The sequence below is a fragment of the Hylobates moloch genome, unplaced genomic scaffold, assembly GCF_009828535.3.
Source record: "Hylobates moloch isolate HMO894 unplaced genomic scaffold, HMol_V3 SCAFFOLD_1, whole genome shotgun sequence".
NCBI classification, from domain to species: Eukaryota; Metazoa; Chordata; class Mammalia; order Primates; family Hylobatidae; genus Hylobates; species Hylobates moloch.
Window position 1 is genome coordinate 41,005,521 of NW_026652276.1, and position 27,834 is coordinate 41,033,354.

General features: G+C 43.0%; 1 protein-coding gene and 1 pseudogene across 10 annotated transcripts in view; one reads left to right on the forward strand and one right to left on the reverse strand.

The window, feature by feature from the left end:
• Positions 1–289: 289 nt before the first annotated feature.
• The window catches only part of CFLAR (CASP8 and FADD like apoptosis regulator), a 64,037-nt gene continuing 36,492 nt past the window's right edge, over positions 290–27,834 (reverse strand). For 5 of the 10 annotated variants that reach the window (XM_032754991.2, XM_032754993.2, XM_032754992.2 and 2 more), the window contains 5 exons: positions 26,815–26,869; positions 23,063–23,112; positions 22,280–22,361; positions 10,893–11,403; positions 1,962–7,711 (listed from right to left, as the gene is read on the reverse strand). In XM_032754991.2, the coding sequence (XP_032610882.1) occupies positions 7,573–7,711; positions 10,893–11,403; positions 22,280–22,361; positions 23,063–23,112; positions 26,815–26,869 (837 nt within the window). In that variant the 3' untranslated portion in view covers positions 1,962–7,572. The other 5 variants (XR_009213747.1, XR_009213746.1, XR_004370297.2 and 2 more) reach the window with 5 other exon arrangements.
• Positions 9,180–9,376, forward strand: LOC116810464 (large ribosomal subunit protein eL38-like; annotated as a pseudogene).

The window sequence follows — 27,834 nt, forward strand, 5'->3', positions numbered from 1 at the left end:
AACTGATGAATAAACAAAATGTGGTATATCCACACAATAGAGTATTATTCAGCCATAAAATGAAGTACTGGTACACTCTATAGCATAGATGAACCTTGAAAACATGCTAAGTTGCCAGGCGCGGTGGCTCACGCTTGTAGTCCCAGCACTTTGGGAGGCCGAGGCGGTGAGGCAGAGAGGATGAACCGGAGGGACTTGCAGTGAGCCGAGTCGGCCACTGATCCAGCCGGGAGGACAAGCTCCGTCTAAAAAGAACAAGAAAACATGCTAAGTGAAGGAAGCCAGACACGAAAGGCCACATGTTTATTTTTATAAAATATCCAGAATAGGCAAATCATAGAGGCAGAAAATGGATTATTTGTTTCTAGAGGCTGGGGGAAGAGGAGGATTAGAGTGGCAGCTCACCGGTACGGAGTTTCTTTCTAGGTAGATGGAAATGTTTTGGAATTAGATAGTGGTGATGACTGCACAACTCTGTAAATATACTAAAATCCACTGCATCATATACTTTAAAGGGGCAAATTTTATGGCTTGTGAATTACATTTCATTAAAAAGATGAGGAAACCTAGGATATGTCACAATCCCATGCCACAAACTACTTACACTTCCAATATAAAAACTATATCAACAATAGTTTACGTCATGTTCAGTACATTGCTTGCTAAAGTAAGGTCATGAATATATCAAAATATTTTATAAAAGTTAAAATTTAGGAGATCCATCATTTCTTTTCAGTCCATCACTGATTCATTCAATATATATTTATGTGTATGCCAGGCTCTTCATCAGGTAAAGTGTTTAGGAGAGATATAAAGATAAAACTGATGAGAATTCTGCACTTGAGCTACAGCATACTCTCCAAGAATTACAGCATAAGATATAAAATGAAAAGAAGCCTTGGAGGAGATTCACATGAAATAGTACTGTTCAGGAGAGGGGGCGATAATTCCAATGGAAGAGATAACTGACTTCATGGAGGATAGAAGGAGACAGTATTTGAACTGCCCTTGAAGTATGGTTATATTTTGGGGATGTGGAGATGTGGGGTAAGGTGATATGCTGGGGTTCCAGACGGTCCAGAAATATACAATCACCAGAACTAAAGATCCAGAGGTAAGAGCTATGAGCTGTTCAATTCGGCTGAGCTAACAGTGTTTGGAGTGGGATCTTGAAGAAGCTGAAAATGAAGATACCAACTAGACAGTTACAGAAAGACTTCCAATGTTTGACTGAACTGCAATTTTATTGTGTATGCATTGAAGAATCTTTTTCGTATTCTCTAAAGATTTTTAAAATATTTTATTGTAAGTTCTGGATACAAGTGCAGGATGTGCGGGTTACATAGGCAAACGTGTCCCATGGTGGTTTGCTGCACCTATCAACCCTTCACCTAGGTATTAAGCCCCACATGCATTAGCTAGTTATCCTGATGCTCTCCCTCCTACGGCCCCTGCATCAGGCCCCAGTGTGTGATCTCATCCCTGTGTCCGTGTGTTCTCATTGTTCAGCTTCCGCTTACAAGTGAGAACATGTGGTGTTTGGTTTCCTGCTCGTGTTAGTTTGCTGAGGATAATGGCTTCCAGCTTCATCCATGTCCCTGCAAAGGACATGATCTCATTCCTTTTTAAAAAAAAAAAAAAAATTATTTCCATAGGTTTTTGGGTAACAGGTGGTATTTGGTTACATGCGTAAGTAATTAAGTGGTTATTTGTGAGATTCTGGTGCACCCATCACCTGAGCAGTATACACTGAACCCAATTTGTATTCTTTTATCCTTCACCCCCCTCCCACCCTTTCCCCTGAGTCCCCAAAGTCCATTGTATCCTTCTTATGCCTTTGCATCCTCATAGCTTATCTCCCACTTATAAGTGAGAACATACAATGTTTGGTTTTCCATTCCTGAGTTACTTCCTTTAGAGTAATAGTCTCCAGGTTGCTGTGAATGTCATTAATTCATTCCTTTTTATGGCTGAGTAGTGTTTAGGTGAGGTTATTTTAAGTAACTAATATTGAGTAAAGATTCATCCATAGTGGCAAAGCCACATAACTTCTAAGTATCTTAAACTATATCTAAATGGTACCAAAACATGCAGTCAATTCCAAAAGCTCAGCTAATGATATTTCATAATATAGGAAAATATTCACAACATATTTTTGTGTAAAAAAAAAGCAGACTTCAAAATGGAATATGCATTATGATTCCAATCATGTAAAAGCTATACATGAACAAAGATTAACAGATATAAACAAACGGATGAATGAATGGAGAGATAGATGATAGACAGATTGAGTGGTGGTGGAGAATAACAGATTTTTTAAAAATTTGTGCCTTTCTATATTTTCAAAACCATCTAAATAAGTATTACCTTTGGAGTTAGAAAAGGATATGTATTTTAAATCCATAATTCAACTACTTATCTATATGATGCCAAACTGGATTGAGCTGAATTATCAGCAAGTGAATAATAGTTCCTTCATCCATGGAGAAACATCCGTTTATGACATTCTTTGAATTCCTCCTGTTAGAGTTCTTTATGAATTTAAAATAGAAACATGGCCAGAGTCAAGATTTCAATACAAAGATTACTTTTTCATGTTCAGTAATAACCAATTAAAAGAATTAAATGAAAAATCTGATTCACTGTATCAGCAAAAGCTGTTAACAGCTGCACTGCACAGTATTCCATGTGTATATGTACCACATTTTCTTTATCCAGTCTATCTTTGATGGGATGGGCATTTGCTATTGTGTCTTTGCTATTGTGAAGAGTGCTGCAATGAACAAAAATGTGCATGTATCTTTATAAGAAAATGGTTTATATTCCTTTGGGTATATACCCAGTAATGGGATTGCTGGGACAAATAGTATTTCTAGTTCTAGATCTTTGAGGAATCGCCACACATGCTTCCACAACGGTTGAACTGATTTACATTCCCACCAACAACGTAAAAGTGTCCCTACTCCTCCACAGCCTCGCCAGCATCTGTTGTTTTTTGACTTTTTAATAATCACCATTCTGACTGGCATGAGATGGTATCTCATTGTGGTTTTCATTTGCATTTCTCTAATGATCAGTAATGTTGAGCTTTTTTTTATGTTTGTTGGCCACATAAATGTCTTCTTTTGAGAAGTGTCTGTTAATGTCCTTTGTCCACTTTTTGATGTTGTTTTTTTCCTTGTCAATTTGTTTTAAGTTCCTTGTAGGTTCTGGATATTAGACCTTTGTCAGATGGATAGATTGCAAAAATTTTCTCCCATTCTGTAGGTTGCCTGTTTACTCTAATGATAGTTTCTTTTGCTGTGCAGGAGCTCTTTAGTTTAATTAGATCCCATTTGTAATTTTTGCTTTTGTTGCAATTGCTTTTGATGTTTTTGTCATGAAAACTTTGCTTGTGCCTATGTCTTGAATGGTATTAACTAGATTTTCTTCTAGGGTTTTTATAGTTTTAGGTTTTACATTAAGTCTTTAATCTTGAGTTAACTTTTGTATAAGGCGTAAGGAAGCGGTCAGTTTCAATTTTCTGCATATGGCTAGCCAGTTTTTCCAGCACCATTTATTAAATAGGGAATCTTTTCCCCATTGCTTGTTTTTGTCAGGTTTGTTGACGATCAGATGGCTGTAGATGTGTGGTCTTTCTCTGGTCTCTATTCTGTTCCATTGGTCTATGTGGCTGTTTTTGTACCAGTAGCATGCTGTTTTGGCTACTGTAGCCTTGCAGTATACTTTGAAGTTGGGTAGTGTGATGCTTCCAGCTTTGTTCTTTTTGCTTATTGTTGTCTTGGTTATACACGCTTTTTGGTTCCATTTGAATTTTAAAGTCGATGTTTTCTAATTCTGTGAAGAATGTCAATGGTAGTTTAATGGGAATAGCAATGAACCTATAAATTACTTTGGGTAGTATGGCCATTTTCATGATATTGATTCTTCCTATCCACGAGAATGAAATGTTTTTTCATTTGTGTCCTCTCTTATTTCCGTGGGCAGTGGTTTGTAGTTCCTCTTGAAGAGGTCCTTCATCTCTTATTAGCTGTATTCCTAGGTATTTTATTCTTTGTAGCAACCATGAATGGGAGTTCATTCATGATTTGGCACTCTGCTTGTGTATTGTTGGTGTATAGAATGCTTGTGATTTTTGCACATTGATTTTGTATCCTGAGACTTTGCTGAAGTTGCTTATCAGTTTAAGGAGCTTTTGGGCTGAGATAATGGAGTTTTCTAGATATAGTACCATGTCATCTGCAAACAGACAGTTTTACTTCCTCTCTTCCTATTTGAACACCCTTTCTTTCTTTCTCTTGCCTGATTGCCCTGGCCAGAACTTCCAGCACTATGTTGAATAGGAGTGGTGAGAGAGGGCATCCTTGTCTTGTGCCAGTTTTCAAGGGGAATGCTTTCAGCTTTTGCCCATTCAATATATTGGCTGTGGGCTTGTCATAAATGGTTCTTATTATTTTGAGATATTTTCCATCAATACCTAGTTTATTGAGAGCTTTTAACATGAAGCAATGTTGAATTTTATTGAAGGCAAACAATGTTGAATTTTATTGAAGGCCTTTTCTGTATCTATTGAGATAATCATGTGGTTTTTGTCTTTAGTTCTGTTTATGTGATGAATTATGTTTCTTGATTTGTGTATGTTGAACCAGCCTTGCATCCCAGGGATGAAGCCAACATTCCAAACATTTTATTTTTTTATTTTTTTGAGACAAAGTCTCGCACTGTCACCCAGGCTGGAGTGCAGTGGCAAGATCTCAGCTCACTGCAAGCTCCACCTCCCAGGTTGAGCCATTCTCCTGCCTCAGCCTCCCGAGTAGCTGGGACTACAGGCGCCTGCCAAAACGCCTGGCTAATTTTTTGTATTTTTAGTAGAGATGGGGTTTCACATGTTAGCCAGGATGGTCTTGATCTCCTCACCTCGTGATCCACCCGCCTTGGCCTCCCAAAGTGCTAGGATTACAGGCGTGAGCCAACGTGCCCAGCCTCCAAACATTTTAATCTCGTAACAATGCATCACTTGGGTTAACTAGGTTTAGATAAATATAAACTCTCAATTTTTTTCCCTCACATAAAAGTCCAGAGGTAGGTAATTGGGGCTGACACAGTGATTCCACAGTGATTCTGCTCCTTCATGCCCTCATCCAACAAGGCTTCTTGCTGCTCACTACCCAGTTACCCCTAAGTGTGGCCCTTATCTTCATGGTTCAAGATGGCAGCTAGAGCTGCTAGGTAGTTAAGATCCCTCTCACACACTTTCCTTTTGTCATAATTAACATAGGGCTTTAGCTCATGAGGCCAAGCATACACATTACTTCCCACTGGTACCTCTATGCAATATTAAATGCAAAGATACCCTCAGGAGTCCTGTGCTCAAAACAAGTACAAAATAACTTTTTGTTGTTATTTGTGGTGCTGGTGGTTTTATTTATTTATTTATTTATTCTGAGACAGGGTCTCACTCTGTCTCCCATGCTGAAGTGCAGTGGTGTGATCACAGCTCATCACAACCTTGACCTCTCTGAGCTCGGGGATCTACCCACTTCAGCCTCCCAAGCAGCTGGGACTACAGGAACACGCCACCACGCCCAGCTAAATGCTGTATTTTTTTGTAGAGATGGAGTCTTGCTCTGTTGCCCAGGCTGGTCTCGAACTCCTGGGCTCAAGTGATCCATCCACCTCAGCCTCCCAAAGTACTCAGATTATAGGTATGAGCCACTATGGCATCAAAATAACTTGGAAAGTAGGAATAATTGATTGTTGGTCCTGAAAACTGTCTCTTCCACACTTTTCGGCCTCTGTTGCATGATCATGACAAAATATACACAAATAGACATACAGATACACATCAGTTAAAACTAACCTCAAGAAATAAAAAAATAAATAAATCATAAAATATTTAAAAAGTGGTATTCTGACACACTGCCCAAAGGTACCCTATTCAGCAATTTTAAAAATTTTTTAAAATAATAATAGGCCAGGTGCAGTGGCTCACACCTGTAATCCCAGCACTTTGGGAGGCCGAGGCTGGTGAATCACCTGAGGTCAGGAGTTCAAGACCACCCTGGCCAACATGGTGAAACCCTGTCTCTACTAAAAATACAAAAATTAGCCAGGTGTGGTGGCAGGAGCCTGTAATCCCAGCTACTTGGGAGGCTGAGGCAGGAGAATCGCTTGAACCCAGAAGGCAGAGGTTGCAATGAGCCAAGATCGTGCCACTGCACTCCAGCCTGGGCGGCAGAATGAAACTCTGTCTCAATAATAATAATAATAATAATAATAATAATAATAATAATAAGCAACTCTAATGATATTTCAAACAGTGGTCCCCTTTTAGGTCACACTATCAAATCAGAGAAAGATATACTTGATTAGCTGTAAAATGCAATTTGAGGTCTAGGTGAACGAACAAGTAATCTCTAAATCATAAAGCTATTGTTACAAACTGAATGTTTGTATCCCCTCCAGAATTCAAAGGGGAGACAGTATCCCCAATGTGACAGTATCAGAAGGTGGGGCCTTTGGGAGGTAATTAGGTCATGAGGGTAGAGCCCTCATGAATGGGATTTGTGCCCTTGAAGAAGATACACTTGAGAGTTTGCATCCTCTTTTTCTGCCATGTGAGAACATGAAAAGACTGACATCTGGTAAGATCTGGAAGCATGCCTTACCAGACACCAGATATGCTACCACTTAGATGTTGGATTTCCCAGCCTCCAGAACTGTGAGAAATAACTGCTGTTTAAGTCACCTGGTCTACGGTAATTTGGTATAGTTGCCCAAATGGACTGTGATGGTTAATACTGAGTGTCAACTTGATTGAATAGAAGGATGCAAAGTGTTCCCGGGTACGTCTGTGAGGGTGCTGCCAAAGGAGATTTAACATTTGAGTCAGTGGACTGGGAAAGGCAGACCATCCTCAATCTGGGTGGGCACCATCTAATCAGCTGCCAGCACTGCCAGAATAAAAGCAGGCAAAACATGGGAAGACTAGACTGGTGTAGTCTTCTGGCCTCCATCTCTCTCTCATGCTGAATGCTTCCTGCCCTCAAACATTGGACTCCAAGTTCTTCAGCTTTGGGACTTGAATTGGCTTCCTTGCTTGCAGATGACCTATTGTGGGACCTAACCTTGTGATCATATGAGTCGATACTCCTTAATAAACTCCCCTTTTTATATACATGTATCCTATTAGTTCTGACCCTCTAGAGAACCATGACTAATACATTGACTAAGATAGTTCCTGTCCTTGTTTTTTTTTTTTTTTTTAAAGAGATGGGGTCTTGCTATATTGCCCAGGTTGGTATGCAGTGGCTATTCGTAGGCACAACCATAGCATGCTATGACCCTGAACTCCTGGGTTCTAAAGATCCTCCTACCTCAGCCTGCCAAGTAAACTGGGAATACAGGTACCCATCCCCACACCCAGCTAATTTTTGTATTTTTACTAGGGACAGCGTTTACCATGTTGGCCAGGCTGATCTCAAACTCCTGACCTGAAGTGATCTGTCCTCCTTGGCCTCCCAAAGTGCTGGGATTACAGGTGTGAGCCACTACGCCCAGCCTTTTGGTTTCTTATGTGTAGGAGAGGGTAAGTTTCTTTCTCAGAGTGTGCTGCAGCCAGACATAATATTTCTCCTTGGCAGAAACTCTGCTGTTCCAATCATACATGTGGCCATTGAGTTCAATGTGAAGATCCAGGAGTGGACGTTTTCTGGAGAAAACAAGAAAGGCAAAATTTAATGCCATGCAAATATCAAAGAGAAGACTGTCATTAGGGCAAAATGAGCCAACAGATGTGAAAGTTCTTTGAAACTGTTCCTTTCTGAAGGCACCACAAGCTGCTTAGCAAATGATCCAAACTAACTTGCAACACTCTGGCCTGATGGCCATCATCCCCTCCCTCAAGGGGCTGCTGAGTTTCACTCTGGGAACATACCAGCCAGATGATAACCCACATGGATCATCTATGCAAATGGGGATGGGCTCAAAAGGCCAGTAATACCACCGGCCCATGGAGTATCTGTCTTGGAAGGCTGAGTGGCTCCTGCTCTAACCCCCGCTTCCTGCTGGGCCACCGCTAAGGAGGCCAGGTAAAGAAGGCCATGAGATTTATTCCTGGGGTATGCAGAGATACAGCCCAGAATGCATTTGACAGATGGCTCAGAAACATTTTAAATTGTAATTAGAGTGCAACTGAAAAAGGCCAGTTAATCTTATACTTGAGGTACATTGTGGCTTCATTCAGCTTAAACAGAAACCAGCTCACTGATGTTTCTCTTAGAAAAGTATTCTTGCCAATAAACATTAAAAAAAAGTTTATATAACAAAGCCTTCCAGGGCCAGGCGCAGTGGCTCATGCTTGTAATCCCAGCACTCTGGGAGGCTGAGGCGGGCGGATCACGAGGTCAGGAGATCGAGACCACGGTGAAACCCCGTCTCTACTAAAAATACAAAAAATTAGCTGGGCATGGTGGCGGGCGCTTGTAGTCCCAGCTACTCGGAGAGGCTGAGGCAGGAGAATGGCATGAACCCGGGAGGCGGAGCTTGCAGTGAGCCGAGATTGCACCACTGCACTCCAGCCTGGGCAACAGAGCAAGACTCCATCTCAAAAAAAAAACAAAAAAAAACAAAAAAAAACAAAGCCTTCCAGATCTAAACAGTCAGATACCACTTTTCACCTATCAAATTGTCAAAACTTGAGGAAATATAAGAGCATGCAGTGTCAGGGAGAATTCAGGGACACAGCTACTTTCCTATAAAGCTGATATGACCATCCTATAGGACATCTATCTAGTAAGATGCATCCAAGGCTTGAAAAATGCATGTCCTTTCACTCAGTAATTCCATTTCCGGGAATTGTCCCCCTAGAAAACAATTAAGGATAAGAACAAATACCAAGTTGCAAGGATGTTTAATACTTACTTTGTAGGAAAGCAAACAGTATGCAACAACTGAAGATTGATCAAGTAAATTAAGCTATGGCCATATTATGGGCTGTTGTGTATACATTAAACTGATGCTGTAGAAATGTGACTACTGACATGCAAAAATGTTTGTGATCTACTGCTAAACAAACTAAAAGCAGGTTATAAAGTGGTGGCAGGCTGTGAGTGTCTTTTGGGTGATACATGGGCTAGAGGGGTGCCTGTCCTTGCCCTCTCCCTGTGTGCCTCATCGCCATGCCTTGAAAAATTGAGGAAATCAAGGACTTTCTGCTCACAGCCAGGTGAAAGGATGCCAAATCTGTCAAGATCAAGAAAAATAAGGATAATGTGAACTTTCAAGTTCGATGCAGCAGATACCTTCAGAGAAAGAGAAGGCAGAGAAACTGAAGCAGTCCTTGTCCCCTGCTTTGGCAGTAAAGGAGCTGAAATGAGCCAGACATGGGGATTTGAACTGCATTAAAATTTGTTTAATTAAAAAAAAAGAAACAATAGACGATGATTCCATCTGGGCTTACAAACATACTTCCGGGCTGGGTGCAGTGGCTCACTTTGGGAGGCCGAGGCAGGAGGATCACTTGAGGTCAGGAGTTCAGGACCAGCCTGGCCAACATGGTGAAACCCCATCTCTTCTAAAAATACAAAAATTAGCAGAGCGTGGTGATGTGCGCCTGTAGTCCCAGCTATTCAGGAGACTGAGGCAGGAGAATTGCCTGAACCTGGGAGGTGTACGTTGCAGTAAGCCAAGGTGTGCCACTGCACTCCAGCCTGGGCAACAGAGCGAGACGTCATTTCAAAAAACAAACAAACAAAAAAGATATACTTCTACATTACTGTGTGGGTATCAAATAAAAAAACACCTGGAAGGTGGCTGAGCATGGTGGCTCATGCCTGTAATCCCAGCACTTTGGCAGGCCGAGGTGCGTGGATCACTTGAGGCCAGGAGTTCCGGACCAGCCTGGCCAACATGGTGGAAACCCTGTCTCCACTAAAAATACAAAAATTAGCCAGGTGTGATGGCGGGCGCCTGTAATCCCAGCTACTCAGGAAGCTGAGGCAGGAGAATCACTGGAATCCAGGAGGCGGAGGTTGCAGTGAGCCAAGATCATGCCACTGTACTCCAGTCTGGGCAACAAGAGTGAAACTCTGTCTCAAAAAAAAGAAAAATTAAAAATAAAAATTTGTGGCCAGGCGCAGTGGCTCACGCTTGTAATCCTAGCATTTTGGGAGGCCGAGGCAGGCAGATCACCTGAGGTCAGGAGTTCAAGACTGGCCTGGTCAACATGGTGAAACCCAGTCTCTACTAAAAATACAAAAATTAGCCAGGGCGTTGTGGCACATGCCTGTAATCCCAGCTACTTGGGAGGGTGAGGCAGGAGAACTGCTTGAACCCGGGAGGCAGAGGTTGCAGTGAGCCAAGATTGCGCCAATGCACTCCAGCCTGGGCAACAGAGCAAGACTCCATCTCAAAAAATAAATAAATAAATAAATTTGTTATTTGTATTTATTTATTTATTTATTGGAGACAAGGTCTCCCTCTGTTGCTCAGGCTGCAGTGCAGTAGTGCAATCACGACTCACTGCAGCCTCAAACTCCTGGGATCAAGCAATCCTCCTACCTTAGCCTCCCAAGCAGTTGGGACTATAAGCGCACACTACCACATCCAACTAATTTTAAAATTTTTTATAGAGCAAGTTCTCACTTTGTTGCCCAGGCTAAAAATTTCTCAATTTTGAAGAAAAGTATTCAAACTACAAACTAACTAACTACAAAGTATTTTTAAATCATGCCGGGTCTATACTGTAGTCCTAGGGCAACCCCAATGCAGGAGGGAAAATCTCTTTTCCTCCCGGAAGAGAAGGGCAGCAAATGTGGCACAGTGGTAATTCCCACCCTGGTGGCATGAAATTAAGCAGGTGGTCCGGAACTGACCACCTCCTGGGGGCTCACCTTTCTTGTCTCAGTTTCTGGGAGAGGCACTGCAGGTACAGGGACGGTGAGCTGTGGGACCGCTCCAGCAGGGACACGTCCGCAGTGCACAGGCTCCAGAAGAAGTCAGCTTCTCGGTGAACTGTGCACAGCCCTCGCTTCTGAGCCTTGAATTCCACATTCTTCATCGCTGGCCCATCCACCTCCAAGAGGCTGCTGTCCTCCAGCTGGCCCTCTGACACCACATAGTTCTGAATAAAAAACATCTTCGGCTTCCCTGCTAGATAAGGGCATGAATCTCCCATGAACATCCTCCTGATGTGATGCAGGGGGAGCCCTGAGTGAGTCTGATCCACACCATACACACTCTGGGAGTCTCCTCGGCTCACCAGGACACACACAAAGCTGTCGTAGTCTCGGTGCTCAGGCATACAGGCAAATTGGCCAAGAATCTGGGATATACCGTGCACACTGAGATGCAAGAATTTCTGGACTTCATAGCCCAGGGAAGTGAAGGTGTCTCGAAGAAGCTCTGGGGAAAACAAAAAACAAACATGGAAAACAACACTGGAGTGAAGAGAGCTCAAGAGGACTGGGTAGGAATCCTAGCCATGGTCTAATCTCCATTATGAAAAGCTTCTGCTTTTGTGTCATATTTTGATGTGCCTGAGTCCTGGGCAGTTGGAACAAGAACCACATGAATCATGAGAGACATGACTTTAGGTCCCTAAATATGGTCTATACCCTGCTATACCACTGTTCCTGCCTGATGCCAGCCACGGGCACAGACTGAGCCCACTCTAGTCCAATCAAACCAAGGGGGGGCAAAACCTTTTTTTCTTCAACAGTCTTCTTATTGAAGTCCAGACCTCACAATCTTTCTCTCTTCTGAGTGGCTCACTCTGGGAGAAGCCCACCACCACATCATGAAAGTACTCAAGCAGTCCCTCAGAGAGGCCCACATGAAGAACAGGCTTCCTGCCAACAGCTAGCACCAACTTCCCAGTCATGTGAGTGACCACCATAGAAGTGGATCCTCCAATCCCAATCAAGCATTCAGATGACCCAGCTGACAACTGACCACAACTTCACTAGTCTGGGCCAGAGCAGCCCAGCTAAGCTGCTCCTAAATTCCTCACCCACAGGTGAGGATATAATTAAATTAGTAACTGTGAAGATATAATTAAATTACTACTGTTGATTTTAGCCACTAAATTTTGGAGTGATTTGTATACATTTTTAGGTAAATAATTCACTAGGTAAGTCCTTTGACCTTTCCTATCAGTAAAAGGAGAAGGCTTCTTACTTTTCTCCTTTGCTTGGCCCACAACTAAGGATTAAACAATGAATTATTGGCTGGGCACAGTGGCTCACACCTGTAATCCCAGCACTTTGGGAGGCCGAGGCGGGCAGATTACCTGAGGTCAGGAGTTCAAGACCAGCCTAGCCAACATGGTGAAACCCTGTCTCTACTAAAAATACAAAAATTAGTCAGGTGTAGTGGCACGCACCTGTAGTCCCAGCTACTCAGGAGGCTGAGGCAGGAGAATCACTTGAACTCAGGAGGTAGAGGTTGCAGTGAGCCAACATTGTGACACTGCACTCCAGCCTGGGCAACAGAGTGAGACTCTGTCTCAAAAAAAAAAAATGAATTATTATATCATGTAAGAATGAAGAGATACAAAGGAGGTGCTGATATTCCTAAGTCTATAATCAATAAGCATCATTAACAAGGAAATAGAAGACATGATTCACAGGTTGCAAATAACCCATTAAATAGTGAGGGCAGCTGGGCCCAGTGGCTCATACCTGTAATCCTAGCACTTTGGGAGGCCGAGACAGGTGGATCACCTGAGGTCAGGAGTTTGAGACCGGTCTGGCCGATATGGTGAAACCCCGTCTCTACTAAAAATACAAAAATTAGCCAGGCGTGGTGATGCTCACCTGTAATCCCAGCTACTAGGGAGACTGATAACAGGAGAATTGCTTGAACCTGGGAGGCACAGGTTGCAGTGAGCCAAGATTGTGCTACTGCACTCCACCCTGGGCAACAGAGCAGCACTCCGTCTCAAATTCAAATAATAATAATATAATAATAATGAGGGCAAATGCCTTCACAGGATCTCTGGGTAGCTGTTATCAGGACTGTAATTTTGCACAGCCTTTTTGAAGAGCAATTTGGGAGTATCACTAAATTTTAAATGTGTATACCCTTTATAAAAAAAAGAAAACTCTCTGTGTGTAGAAGAGGCCTGGACACACTGTCCCCAGCCATCTCCTCTGAGGGTGCAGGCGAGTTTCGATACCCAGTGCTGAATCCAGGCTGAACAAGGAGAGAACCTGGACTAGGACTCCAGTTCCATCACTGCTATTCTATTCCAAAGGACTCACACGTCTCTAATCATGGAGTATTTGCTCCTCCAGGGGGCAGAAGCAAACAGGGAAACACCAGACTCAAAGCTCTTTTGTTTACTTATCTCAAGATTGGTTCACTTCCCTCAAAACCTCTCTTCACTGATAAATGTCCTTCCTTATCAAAGTCCTTGAAAGAAAGCTTCACCACGTTCTCCCTGCCCATGCTGACATGTAAGGCTTAGACAGAACAAATGCTGTATTGTGCCTTCCAGCTCTTTCCTTTATCTGTGCTCCCTGGAGGTTCTGGCTGGGGAAGCCCCTGTCACATGACCGTGAGCAGACAGCTGCGTGGTGTAGGGCAAAAGAGGAACCAGCCTTGGAATCACAAGATGTGGGTTAAGTCCTAGTTCCTCCATCTCCTCCTACTAGGGTCTGAATCTTGCATGGTCTTGGAAGAGACTGAACTATAACAGCAGAGAAGCTAGGAAGGAAATGGGAATCTGAGGTCTGAGGCAGAAAATCCTTACCTAAAAGAACAGAAGAAAAATGGCTAAAGCTGGAGGTGAAGTCAAAAACCATGCAGGTCCCAAATGCCAATAAGAACAGCAGGTCTGAGCCTCAGACAAGACAGAGCATTGCTTAAATATCCTGTGGCAAGGCAGTCACGCCACAGGCCCAGGCTGAAGACATCACCGCTGACATTTCCCATTAACGTCACAATTTTCCTCTATGAGATAGCGAGGTGGAATGGGAAGGGTTGTTAGCTGGTACTTGCAACTTTATTGGGCCAGCAAGAACATGCATATAGCCCAGTCTAATGTACAGGATCAAAAAGGTAATGACAGTGTGACTTTGAGTCAGTCTGAGTCAGCCTCAGTTTATTCATCTATAAAACAGGATTAAAACTAATACTTGGCCAGGTGCGGTGGCTCACACCTATAATCCCAGCACTTTGGGACGCTGAGGTGGGAGGATGGCTTGAGCTCAGGAGTTTGAGACCACCCTGGGCGTCACAGGGAAACCCCGTCTCTACAAAAAATAAAAAAATTAGCCAGGCATGGTAGTACATGCCTGTAGTCATCACAGCTACTCAGGAGGCTGAGGCAGGAGGATCTCTTGAGCAGGAGGTTCTTCAAAAGGTGACTGTGAGGGCAGGGTACTGTGGCTCATACCTGTAATCTCAGCACTTTGGGAGGCCAAGGCGGGTGGATCGCTTGAGCTGCAGTTTGAGACCAGCCTGGGCAACGTGGTGAAACCCCATCTCTACCAAAAATACAAAAATTGGCCGGGCGTGGTGGCATGCATCTGTGGTCCCAGCTGCTTGGGAGGCTAAAGAAGGAGGATCACCTGAGCCCACGAAGTGGAGGAGCCAAGATCACTCCACTGCACTCCAGCCGGGGTGAAAGAGTGAGACTCTGTCTCAAAAAAAAGGTGACCGTGAGGATCCAATGAGATTTCTGTAAAGATGCTTTGCAAACTGTGTTTATTCAAATATAAGATATTGACTTTAAAGGAAATAAAGGCAGCCATTTCAAAGTACAAATCACTAATCTTACGGTGCTGCGCATCTCTCACGGAATCTCTCTCTTAGGACCTGGAGGGAGGTCTCTATATTCTAAACTAAAATGGGCTCAGAGCAGACAGAGTCCATATCCTATGTAGGTTGGACAGTAACTGTTTTGTCCTTGCACATAAATAGAGGAAGAAAAACTTGGGGGCTGGGTTTGGAAAATAAAATTTCAACAAACTACAGAAGTCCCACTTCTCCTTCTAGAACCCACCCTGGAAATCCCACACTCAACCCAGTCTGATCTCCATAAATTTATTTATTTATTTATTTTTTTTTTTGAGACGGAGTCTCGCTCTGTCGCCCAGGCTGGAGTGCAGTGGCGCAATCTCGGCTCACTGCAAGCTCCGCCTCCCGGGTTCACGCCATTCTCCTGCCTCAGCCTCTCCGAGTAGCTTGGACTACAGGCGCCCGCCACCACGCCCGGCTAATTTTTTTTTTTTTTGTATTTTTAGTAGAGACGGGGTTTCACCGTGGTCTCGATCTCCTGACCTCATGATCCGCCTGCCTCGGCCTCCCAAAGTGCGGGGATTACAAGCGTGAGCCACCGCGCCCGGCCTTGATCTCCGTAAATTTCAACTGTTCTTTAGAACTTCTTGAAATGATGTGGGGGGGCGGGGAGGGGAAGGGCGGGGCTTCTTCTGGCCTTGCAGTTAGTACATGGCTGTTCATTCAAGACCAGGGTCAGCACTACTCACAGGTTTGAGGACTTCACAGATAAACAAACAAACAAAAAATACAATAAAATGTCATGACTTCATTAATTTAGAATTTGTTTTGATCTAAATGAGGATACATTTATCTTGACAATTTCTATGAAAATGGCTTCATTCAATAACTGTATAAAATAAAAAAGAATGAGGGAATGCTTCACCAGTTAATTTACAATCACGTATTGAGTACCTTTAATAAGCCCAGTGTTAATTGCTATAGAGCACATGGGTAAAACACAAGATAGGCAAAACATTCTTAGTGAAAAAGGGAGTCCTGAGGTTAAACGTGTTTGGGAAATGCAAGGTGGACAAGGCTAAAATAGGTTTCTTCCGCAGGAAGAATTCTCAGAGCCTTTAATAGGTCAATATGCATTGCAAATCTCTGAGGGGGAAGAGATTAGGCGGCACTTCTCAAATTTACTTGACTCTTGTTTTACAAAGTTTCCCTTATTGCCTACAGAAACACTTGGACAAGAGAATACATATCAAATATATGATGTACTTCAAAGAGCTTATAATCTTGTTGGGGAAGCAAAGCTTATAAATGCACATAAAACAAAAATTACATGGTGGATCATGACCATAATCCCAGTGCTTTGGGAGGCCAAGGCTGGAAGATCGCTTGAAGCCAGGAGTTCAAGACCGCCCTGGGCGATACAGCAAAAGACCCTATCTCTACAAAAAACAAAAGTAAGTTAGCTAGACATGATAGCATGTGCCTGTAGTCCCAGCCACTCAGGAGGCTGAAGTTGGAGGATTGCTTGAGCCCAGAAGTTTGAGACCAGCCTGGGCAACATAGTGAGACCCTGTCTCTACAGAATATTTTAAAAATTAGATGGATGTGATGGTGCCTGTGTGTAGTTCCAGCTACTTGGGAGGGTGAGGTGAGAGGATCACTTGAGCCCGGGAGGTTAAGGCTGCAGTGAGCCATGATTGTACCACTGTGCTCCCTTCTGGGTGATAGAGCAAAATCCTGTCTCAAAAAAGAAAAGGAAAGTACAGAAAAATGTCCAAGCTTTTCAGAAAGAGCAGGATAGAAAAAAAAAATACTTCCTCTTGGCCAGGTGTAATGGCTCATCCCTGTAATCCCAGCACTTTGGGAGGCCAAGGTGGGCAGATCACCTGAGCTCAGGAGTTCAAGACCAGCCTGGCCAACATGGTGAAACCCCATCTCTACAAAAATACAAAAATTAGCTGGCCATGATGGCTGGTGCCTGTAATCCCAGCTACTCAGGAGGCTGAGGTGGAGAATCGCTTGAACCCGGGAGACAGGTTGCAGTGAGCCAAGATAACGCCATTGCACTCCAGTAGCCTGGGCGACAGAGTAAGACTCTGTCTCAAAAAAAAAAACCAAAAAAAAACTTCCTCTTAAAATCGGCAAACATCGTCTTTTATTTTTATTCAAGGGCCTTAAAAACAACCAGAGCTTTAGGCAAAGCCGTAAAGCCCATCTGTCAGAGATGTGAGACGTTTGCTTCTATATTCCTAACAAGATAAAAAAGGCCAGTGTTTAAAGATGACCCACCAGGGCCTAGCATAGGTCCAGCTTTGCTGTCACTGACACAGATGACACAACACCAAAGACTTATTTTTCAATTCTACCAAACTGAGATAATTAGTCCCCAAATCTCTAAGCATTTACTTCTGCCTCAAGAAGAGGTTACTGAACTCCATAAGGATTCTTCTCAAGAATGAACTACCAAAGAATAACCTTATTTCATGCACAACACAGCTCTGAGATCAGACTCCACCTCATTGCCTTAATATTTACTTCACACGGGGCCAAGCATGGTGCTTTGCACATAGTAAGCCCTTTGTCCAGTAAAACAAACATTTACTGGACAAAGAAATAAAGCTATAAATACTTGGGGGACTTGCATGCTCCTTGGATAAAAGTCTGGTTTTTTGAGGAGAGAAGGGAAGATAGGTATAAAAGAGTCTGCTAAACTCTAAATATAAAAAGGAATGGCTTTTATAAACACACTGACACTGGGAGAGCTTATTCCTTCATTCATTCACCCAACAATTATTTATTGAACACCTATGTACCAGGTATTGTTCCAGGTACTGGAGACCCATAGTAAGAGATGAATAAACTCCCTCACCTTCACAGAAATTATATTGAAGCTAAGTAGTTAAAAGCATAGGCTTTGGAGTCCAGCTTTTGAATCCCAGCTCAATCAGTACTAGAGAAGGTAGCAGTGTAGTTCACTGCTCAGCTTCCTCACCTTGAAAATGGAGAGAATAGGCCAGGCAGGATGGCTCACGCCTGTAATCCTAGCACTTTGGGAGGCTGAGGTAGGCGGATCACGAGGTCAGAAGATCGAGACCAGCCTGGCCAACATGGTGAAACCTTGTCTCTACTAAAAATACAAAATTAGCCGGGCATGGTGGCACATGCCTGTAATCCCAGCTATTCAGGAGGCTGAGGCAGGAGAATCGCTTGAACCTAGGAGGTGGAGGTTGCGGTAAGCTGAGATCGCGCCATTGCACTCCAGCCTGGGCAACAAAAGTGAAACTCCATCTTAAAAATAAATTAAAAAAATAAAAAGAAGAAAGAAAAATTAGCTGGGCATGGTGGCGCGTGCCTGTAATCCCAGCTACTCAGGAGGCTGAAGCAGAAGAATCGCTTGAACTTGGGAGGGAGAGGTTGCAGTGAGCCGAGATTGCACCACTGACGGAGCAAGACTCCGTCAAAAAAAGAAAAAAAAGAAAAGAAAATAGAACATTCCTAGCAAATTAGTTCTAAGTAGAACCAAAAAAATTTAATGGAGATAATAGTACCTATATTATGGTATTATTTATGAGGATTAAGCAAGAATCCGTGTAAAGCAATTAGCAAAGTACCTGGCACATAGTAGATGTTTAATAAATTATATACTCTGAGCACAGCTATGCCCAGGTTAGTCCTATCATGTTCTTGTTTCTTTCTTTCAAAGCCCTTATTTTGGCTGGCAATTACCTTACCCGCTTGTTCATTATCTGACTCCTGCACTCTTCCCAAGTGTTCAACGTTAACCACATGGCAAAGTTAACTAGACAGAGGAAATCCACATAATTACTCTAGATGAAGCCCCCTAACTGCAGATTAGATGGAAAAGAGATGAAGGGTGCTGCACTAATAATAACAACCATTTTCAACCAAGGCAGGATTCTGGGCCTAGAATCTTCAGTGACAAATTACCAGGAGAGGAGGAGGAAAATGAAGAGCTGGAGGCCTAGAGAGATTGTGTGAGGAGAGGAGACTGTGCCTTTCCACTTCATAATAATTAATGTTCTCCTGCTGCTCTGAGTCTGTGCATGTCAGTGGATTTGTGACCTCTCAGCTAATGAAAACCATAGCACAAGAGTAAAAGTGTGCTGCCTTGTTTCTCACTTGCTAATTAGCCACCTGAGCCCAGGGGGGTTTATAAGTGGCCTCAAGCCCAATTATTGATTTTGTTCCCAGAGGCAGGGAAGGCTTGAGTCAAATCACCCTGATTCTCAGGGGAAAGGCAGCACTGAGCATCCAGGGTACCCTCTAATGGCCCAGGCCTACTCTTGTCCAGCAATGTACCACCAAGATGTTGAACTTTAAAGGACTATGTCTGACCAGGAGGGACCTGCTGTCTAGAGCTGCCATTCTGATTCTTGGAGCTCATATACAGATACATGGGCAGCCATGGGGCAGGAAACAGATGTACCAATGCAGTCAAGACCAATACCTGCTCATACCTGCGGCCAAAAGCATGATGCCCCAGCCTCTGCCTCCAATTCTACCATCTTCTTCCATCTTTCTCTTTTATCAGGTCTCTGCCCTCCTGTACTTTGTACTTAGATTCTCCTCTGCCAAGCCCATTCAGACTGTGACTGGTAGGAGTGTTGTGCTCAGCTTTCCACTTGAGTGTTTATCCAAGAAGCTGAATAACCCTCTCAGGTTATGGCCTTCATTCCAGTGCACCTCAGCCTATGGGGATCCATTCCACTCACCCTTGGGCCTAGAGCAGGCCTCAGTGCCCTGGTCTCTCACTTGTCTGAGACCAGACTCTACGTACCAAGTGCAAAGCCATGGTGAGCTCTTGCTTAGGTGGTTTATGGCTAGAATTAAACAAGCAAATGAGGAAATAATGCTAGTTGGCATCTAGTACATGCTTACACTGTGCCAGGCATTATTCTAAGCCCTTTTCAAGTATGAACTCACTCATTCTGCCCAATCTCCCTATGAGGTAGGTCCTGTTATTAACCCACTTTACAGAAGAGAAACTGGGACTTAAGGAGGCCAAGAACTCAGCACTACAGGAAAAATAAAAATAAAATTTAAATTAAAAAAAATTAGAAGCCGGGCACGGTGGCTTATGCCTATAATCCCAGCACTTTGGGAGGCCGAGGTGGGTGGATCACTTGAGGTCAGGAGTTTGAGACCAGCCTGGCCAACATGGTGAAACCCTATCTCTACTAAAAATACAAAAAATTAGCCAGGCACGGTGGCGGGCGCCTGTAATCCTGGGAGGGATGTACTCGGGAGGCTGAGGCAGGAGAATTGTTGAACCCAGGAGGAAGGGGTTGCAGTGAGCCAAGATCGCACCATTGCCCTCCAGCGTGGGCAACAAGAGTGAGACTCTCTCTCAAGAAAGAAAAAAAAAAATTAAAAAAAATAAAGAAGCCAGGGACATTGCCCAAGGTCATAAGCTAGAACATGGCATAGCCATGATTCAAACCCACTCTGTCATATTCCATTTCTCAACTCTGATCATGCTCCTATAATGCAGAAAAATTCGAATATACATTCAGCCCCTGCCCCCAAGAGGCCCACAACCCAGCAACAGATGCAAGCACAGACATTGAGTTTTAGCCAAAAAACTTAGTTTTTCAATTCACAGCAGGTCATGGCTTTTTTTTTTTATGATTCTCTCATACAACAGATATACGTACAACATCTGCTGATGAATGAAACAAAACTGACCAAAACCAGAAGTACAGGACAATTACATAATCTCTTAAAACAGGAAGTGACTCATTAAGAAAATATTTTCTCATTCTTATATGAGTACTAATGGCTAAAAAGGAGAAGACACTTATCTTTCTCACATCTAACCAAAAATAGGACATGACCAAGCAGGATCATATCTAAAATCCTGGAAAATTTAGTATATATTTGCTAATTTGGCCTTCTCTTAGCCTCTCTTCCCATAAAACTCCTCATGGTAACATTTTAAGCGAGACTAAAAGATAGTTCTGACTCATTTTAAGAGAATGTTGAGAAGCTCTAAAACTGGAAATACAATGATCGATCCTCTTAAGGAAGAGCTAAATAATTAAACAGAACGTCATTCCACTTATCTAGGCTCTCCTCATTCTCTTCTGATGCAGCACCAGTGATTCAGTTTGAGTCAGACATCCAACAACAACTGAGCAAAAGAATCATCTCAGATCCAAGCAATGGTGACGCACAGATAGAAGAGACTGAGGCCAACGACCAAAGCAAAGGACAGCAGAACTGACTGACACATTGCTCAGAAAATATCCAAAGCTCTGTAAGTGAACACACATTTATTATGTCTTTAATGTTCCCAGGAAAGCTTTTATCATCTAACTAGGTGAAATGATGGGGCATGTGATAATATTAAGCCAGAATGCCTTCCATTAATATTAATGCCTCTCTGGGTTCCAGGACTCCTCCCTGCTACAGCATCCAAAAGAAAAGGCAAGACTAAGGCTCACCAACTACTGTAAATGATGTCTTTGTGCCAGAGACACTGTTACGTGTTCCCCAAATCCATTTCATTTTCCTCCTGACACACAGCGAGACTAATTTCTCCATGTCCACTACAGTTAGATGTAGCCGCATGACTGAGTTCTGACCAATCTAATGGGGTGGAAATTATGCATATTATCACTTTTAGGCCTGGTCCCTAAAATCTCTTGTGAGATCCTTCACACATTCTCTCTTCCCTTATCTGCTACCCAGATGCAAAGGACTCGCAGAAAACTCCAAGACCTCAGAAGATAATGGAGCCACTGAATGGCCACATGAACAAAGCTCCCCCAGCCCGATCCACAGTGACATGACATGAATGAGAAACAAGTCTCTATTGTGTTGAAACACATACTCATTTTTTTTTTCTTTTTTTGAGACAGGGTCTTGCTCTGTCACCCATGCTGGAGTACAGTGGCACCATCTTGGCTCACTGTAGCCTTGACCTCCTTGGGCTCAAGTGATCCTCCTGCTTCAGCCTCCTGTGTAGCTGGGACTACAGGTGTGCACCACCATACCAGCTAATTTTTTTTTTTTTTTTTGAGACAGAATCTTGCTCTGTCACCCAGGCTGGAGTGCAGTGGCGCGATCTCGGCTCACTGCAAGCTCTGCCTCCCAGGTTCAAGCAATTCTTCTGCCTCAGCCTCCCAAGTAGCTGGGACTACAGGCACCCACCACCATGCCCAGCTAATTTTTGTATTTTTAGTAGAGACGAGGTTTCACCATATTGGCCAGGCTGGTCTTGAACTCCTGACCTCATGATCCGCCCGCCTCCGCCTCCCAAAGTGCTGGGATTACAAGTGTGAGCCACCGTGCCCGGCCCACACCAGCTAATTTTTAACTGGGCTCAAGTGATCCTCCCATTTCAGCCTCACAAAGTGCTGGAATTCTAGGCATGAGCCATCGCACCCAGCCTGAAGCACAGATTCTTGAACTGGTTAGTCATGGCAGTTGGTGCTGATCACTCTAATGAATACAGCTTGCCTGTGCCATGATCTCAATCTGGGGGCACCAGTTAATCTGCAGCTTCCACACCTACCTGTCTCATTGCCAGCGCAATCGATTATCAGGCATATTCCTAGGGGCTTGCTCTTCATCTTGTATCTCTCTTCAGGTATGCTCTGGAAAGGAAGGCGAGAATTGCTACAGACTCTGGATATTGCTCTGTTTCTATAAGGTCCCACCCATATACCATCTCTTCCTTTGGATTTCCTTTGGCAGGTGAGTCACTCAACAGACACAGCCTGAAGTTTCCCATTATGGCAAATGTTTCCCATTAATATCAAATTTTTCCTCTATTAGGGTAATATGCTTAAGATAAATTATTTTAATTTTTATTTAATTTTAATGAAAATCCCAGTCTCTTTATTGGCTTTGTGGAATAAAGATAATTTGAAAGAGAGAGAAAACATGAGTCATTTGTCTCCACAGTAACCTGAAGTTATATAAGTGGCATGTTCCCAAGTACAAAGGGAGCCCTTCTATTGCTTCCGCTTACAAAGAGGTGTCAACCTAAGAAAAAGCCTGGACAAGTCAAAGTTTAGGGAAGTATCACTGCTGACTAATATGTTCAGCAGTCACAGAGTTGAGATGAGGAGTGCTACTTTGGAACTTCCCTGCATTCCAAAGTTCACTAATGCAATCCACTTTAACATCTTTCTCTTTATTATTCAGGGTTCCCTTGTATGGAAGTTCTCAGGAGAACAACACTCTCAGAGTCCCATTGTCTCAAAGAATTCTTAATGGACAGATATTTTTAAGGAAGTTAGGGTTATCCACAGCTATGTACATATAATACCAAATCAGATCATTTATTCTGTACCTGAGGCAAAAAAGCTTCTGATTCCTGAATGGATTTCTTCACTGGTTCTTCTAGGGGATGAGAGAGAGAAACCATTTACAAAGCTGAAGGAGAGCTAAGTCCACCCGCACAGTGGCTGAGTTTCTTTGTATCACAACTGTTCTCCCTTCCTATTTTCTTCAATTATCTCTTCCTTCCCCAGCTATACTTGGCCCCAAGGTTCCAACCTCACATTGAAGAAAGTGACATAAGAAAACATAAGTCCCAGTGCCATCAGGGGCTATCTGGAAAAGCTGCTTAAACAGCAAGTGAAAGAAGGCTCTCCCTTACCCTGTTCTAGGTGAGGAACAGGTGGCTGGTGAGTTTTTAACTTGATAGGAGAATCTAATAACCTCACCACCCAACAATACTGATAGCTTTCCTATATGTGCTGAAACTGTTGACAATACCTAAAGGGAACAGCCTTAGAGAGTGCAGAGCAGGGAAAGTTTACATGTGTTTGCTAGTTATAAAACAGATGGCACTGTTTTCATAGTCCAGTGATACTGGGAGATCATAAAATAAAATGTCAATGGCAAGACAGTGACAATGGGGGCAGTGAGCCTGGCAAATGGAGATGAGCCTAAAGCTAATTTGCTAGAAAAAAATGACTTGATTAGGTCAGGGAGGTGGAAGAACAACCATTTTTCAGCCGAGATTGTGCCACTGCACTCCAACCTGGGCAACAGAGTGAGACTCTGTCTCCAAAAAAAAAGAAAAAAATTTAAAAAAGATACACAGGATATATTAAGTGAAAAATGGATTATTAAATAATATGTATAATACTGATTCTGTGTACTTAAAATATATATTTGTGTACATATACTTATACATGTATTAACATATGCTTAAATATAAAAGAATCTGGAGGCATAAAAATCAAACATTAATAGCAGCTATCTCTGATACTTGAAAGAGAAAATTTCATTTTATATTTTTTGTATTTTAGCAATTATATATTAACAGAACAAACAAACAAAGAAAACCCACAAAATAATCTATGTGATATATCTATCTCAGTTTAAGGCATTTAGCAAGAACTTATTAAATTGAAGTTATCACCATCCTCATCAAATTCAATGATGGCTGAACAGATCAAATCTATTTGGAAGTCCAAATTAATATAAATATTTGGTTTATTATTATTTATTTATTTATTTAGATGGAGTCTCACTCTGTCACCCAGACTGGAGTGCAATGGCACGATCTCAGCTCACTGCAACCTCCGCCTCCCGGATTGAAGCGATTCTCCTGTCTCAGCCTCCTAAGTAGCTGGAATTACAGGTGTGTGCCACCACACCTGGCTAATTTTTATATTTTCAGTAGATACGGGGTTTCACCATGTTGGTCAGGCTGGTCTTGAACTCCTGACCTCGTGATCCACCCGTCTCGGCCTCCCAGAGTGCTGGGATTACAGGTGCTAGCCACCATGCCTGGCCAACTATTTTAAACTTCTATTGGCCGGGCGCAGTGGCTCACGCTTGTAATCCCAGCACTTTGGGAGGCCGAGGCGGGCGGATCACGAGGTCAGGAGATCGAGACCACGGTGAAACCCCGTCTCTACTAAAAAATACAAAAAATTAGCCGGGCGTGGTGGCGGGTGCCTGTAGTCCCAGCAACTTGGAAAGGCTGAGGCAGGAGAATGGCGTGAACCCGGGAGGCGGAGCTTGCAGTGAGCCGAGATTGCGCCACTGCACTCCAGCCTGGGTGACAGAGCAAGACTCCGTCTCAAAAAAAAAAATAATAAATAAAATAAAATAAACTTCTATTAAATTAAGCCCAAGTTATTAGAAAGCTTTCTTGCGGGGGGCAGGGTCTTGCTCTGTCACCCAGGCTAAAATGCAGTGGCAAGATCTTGGCTCACTGGCACCCTCCACCTCCCAGGTTCAAGCAATTCTCCTGCCTCAGCCTCCCGAGTATCTGGGACTACAGGTGTGCACCACCACGACCGGATAATTTTTGTATTTTTAGTAGAGACAGGGTTTCACCATGTTGCCCAGGTTGGTCTCGAACTCCTGACCTCAGGTGATGCACCCACCTCGACCTCCCCAAGTGCTGGGACTACAGGCATGAGCTACCATGCCCAGCCCAGAAACCTTTTTCTTTTATTGGCAAATAAACCAATTCCAAGCAAGAACAAGTAAGCAGCTCTCCTAACAGGATCATAGGGATATTTGGATTCTCACTTACCTCATCTGTACAATTATGACCAAGGATAAAACTGCCATCAGGGAACAAATGGAAAGAGCACCAATTGTTTTTAATTCCTATGCAAATCTACTAGGTCTCCTATTTTCCCTTTAAACAGCCTTTGGAATACTAATTCTCATCACCTCACCAGTGTTTTAAGAAACATGCTATCATTTCAGGAATTAATTCGCTTCTCAGTAGTTTTTGCTGGAGAGCACAATATTAGGTAGAGAATGACAGACACGAGCTACACCATCTGACTAATCCGGGCAAAATAAGTTTCCAGGTGCACACAGCACAAAGACTGAGTCGTAAGATATCCGTAAGGGGACTGCCACACAAAGAGGGCTTCTATTAGGCCACTGCCCTACTCAAAACATTCATGATGTCCCACCACACACAGGACAGATTCCAAGCCTCTTGGATAAGACTGAAGCCCTCCAACACAGCCCATCAATCCGTTTCCTGGAGTTTGGAACCACAGCCATGTGCCTCATCAGTATAAAACTGAGTCTCAGCTCTCACTTCAAGGAGGACTCAAGACAAGCAAAAGTAGTAAACTTTTGCTGGGTGCAGTGGCTCACGCCTGTAATCCCAGCACTTTGGGAGGCCAAGGTAGGTGGATTACTTGAGGTCAGCAGTTTGAGACCAGCCTGACCAACATGATGAAATGTTGTCTGTACTAAAAATACAAAAATTAGGCTGGGCGCTGTGGCTCATCCCTGTAATCCCAGCACTTTGGGAGGCTGAGGTGGGTGGATCACCTGAGGTCAGAAGTTTGAGACCAGCCTGGGCAACAGAATGAAACCCCATCTCTACTAAAAATACAAAAATGAATTGGGTGTGGTGGCGCAAGCCTGTAATCCCAGCTACTCAGGAGGCTGAGGCATAAGAATCACCTGAACCCAGGAGACGGAGGTTGCAGTGAGCCGAGATTACACCACTGCACGCCGCCAGCCTGGGTGACAGAGTGAGACTCTGGTTCCAAAAAAAAAAAAAAAAAAGAAGTAATCTTCTAAAAAATGATCTATGGGATCAAGTGCTAATGTTTTAAGAGAGAAAACAGCTCATGTGGGTTGAAATGACCCATCTCTAAATGGCACGTTTTCTTTCTTAGGAAACGGGGGATATCATCTGTAGAGTATCCAGATTTATTAAATAGGCTGTAAGACAAGAACTTATTTACCGTTCCTCTTCCCGCTGCTAGATATTTGGTTTAACATGGTTCATTATCATGGTTGGATGAATGTTTAACATGGCCCGGTTAGAGCTCCATTCCATTTCAGTTATAAACGTCACATCTCTTAAAATACAGCCAAGATGATGAAACTGATGGAGTACTATGGTGTTCAAACTTAGATAAGCTGATTCAATAGACAACTAGAAATGCCAATGAGTCTGTCATAAGAGTTTAACCAGTTTTTATTTTGAGAGCTTACTTAGATTATGTAGACAAAGGAAATGACCAACTCTAAAAATGCAATATTTGTACTAGAATTATCAAGCATTTATAAATAATGAATATTAAAAAAAGGTGGTCTTACGTTGAGTGCCAAGCTGTTCCTTAAGTCTTTGTTCTTTACTTCTCCCATTATGGAGCTTCAAATACAAAGAATAAGGTCATACTTCCTGTTAGTTATTTCAGAGGTACACTATACATCACACCTCTTTAAATGTCTCAATAGGATTCTTAACTCAGGAAAAAAATAAAAATATCATCCCGACAGTTAAATTACCTAAAGAATAGCAAGAGCTGTTAACTTCATAAATCCCATACCATATTACGAAAGAACAGGGAAATTCTGCTTTTAAAAGACGAAAATAGACCGGGAACGGTGGCTGACGCCTGTAATCCCAACACCTTGGGATGCCAAGGTGGGTGGGTCATCTGAGGCCAGGAGTTCCAGACCAGCCTGGCCAACATGGTAAAACCCCATCTCTACTAAAAATACAAAAATTTGCTGGGCATGGTGGCGTGCCCCTGTAATCCCAGCTTCTCAGGAGGTTGAGGCAAGAGAATCGCTTGAACCTGAGAGGCAGAGGTTGCAGTGAGCTGAGATGGTGCCATTGCACGCCAGCCTGGGCGACAAGAGTGAAAAGTGAAACTGTCACAAAAATTTTAAAAAATGAAAATAAAAATATGCTAAGCTAGCATATTAGAATGTTTCAAAACAGCCCAATAAAATCTGATGTTACAGTATAGTATAGTTGCTAGCATAGCTCCAGGTTAGGATAAGCTGTTAGAACATGAGATTGACATTCCACCTGTTTCTTCAACACAGGAGCAAAGTACAGCAAGGTTAAGAGTCGGATTTCTAGGCCAGACAGACCTGGCTAGGAATCCTAATTCTGCCACTTATTAGCTATGTAACCTTATGCAAGTTATTTAACTTCTGTATGTGTGTTTCTTCATATGCTAAATGAGGATAATAATAGATACCTTACAGATTTTGTACGAAGATTAAATGCACACAAAGCACTCAGCACAGTGCCAAGCACATGGAAGTACATAATAAATGTCCAGTTATTGCTTTTCTATCATTGCCTAGCTACACATAAGCAAC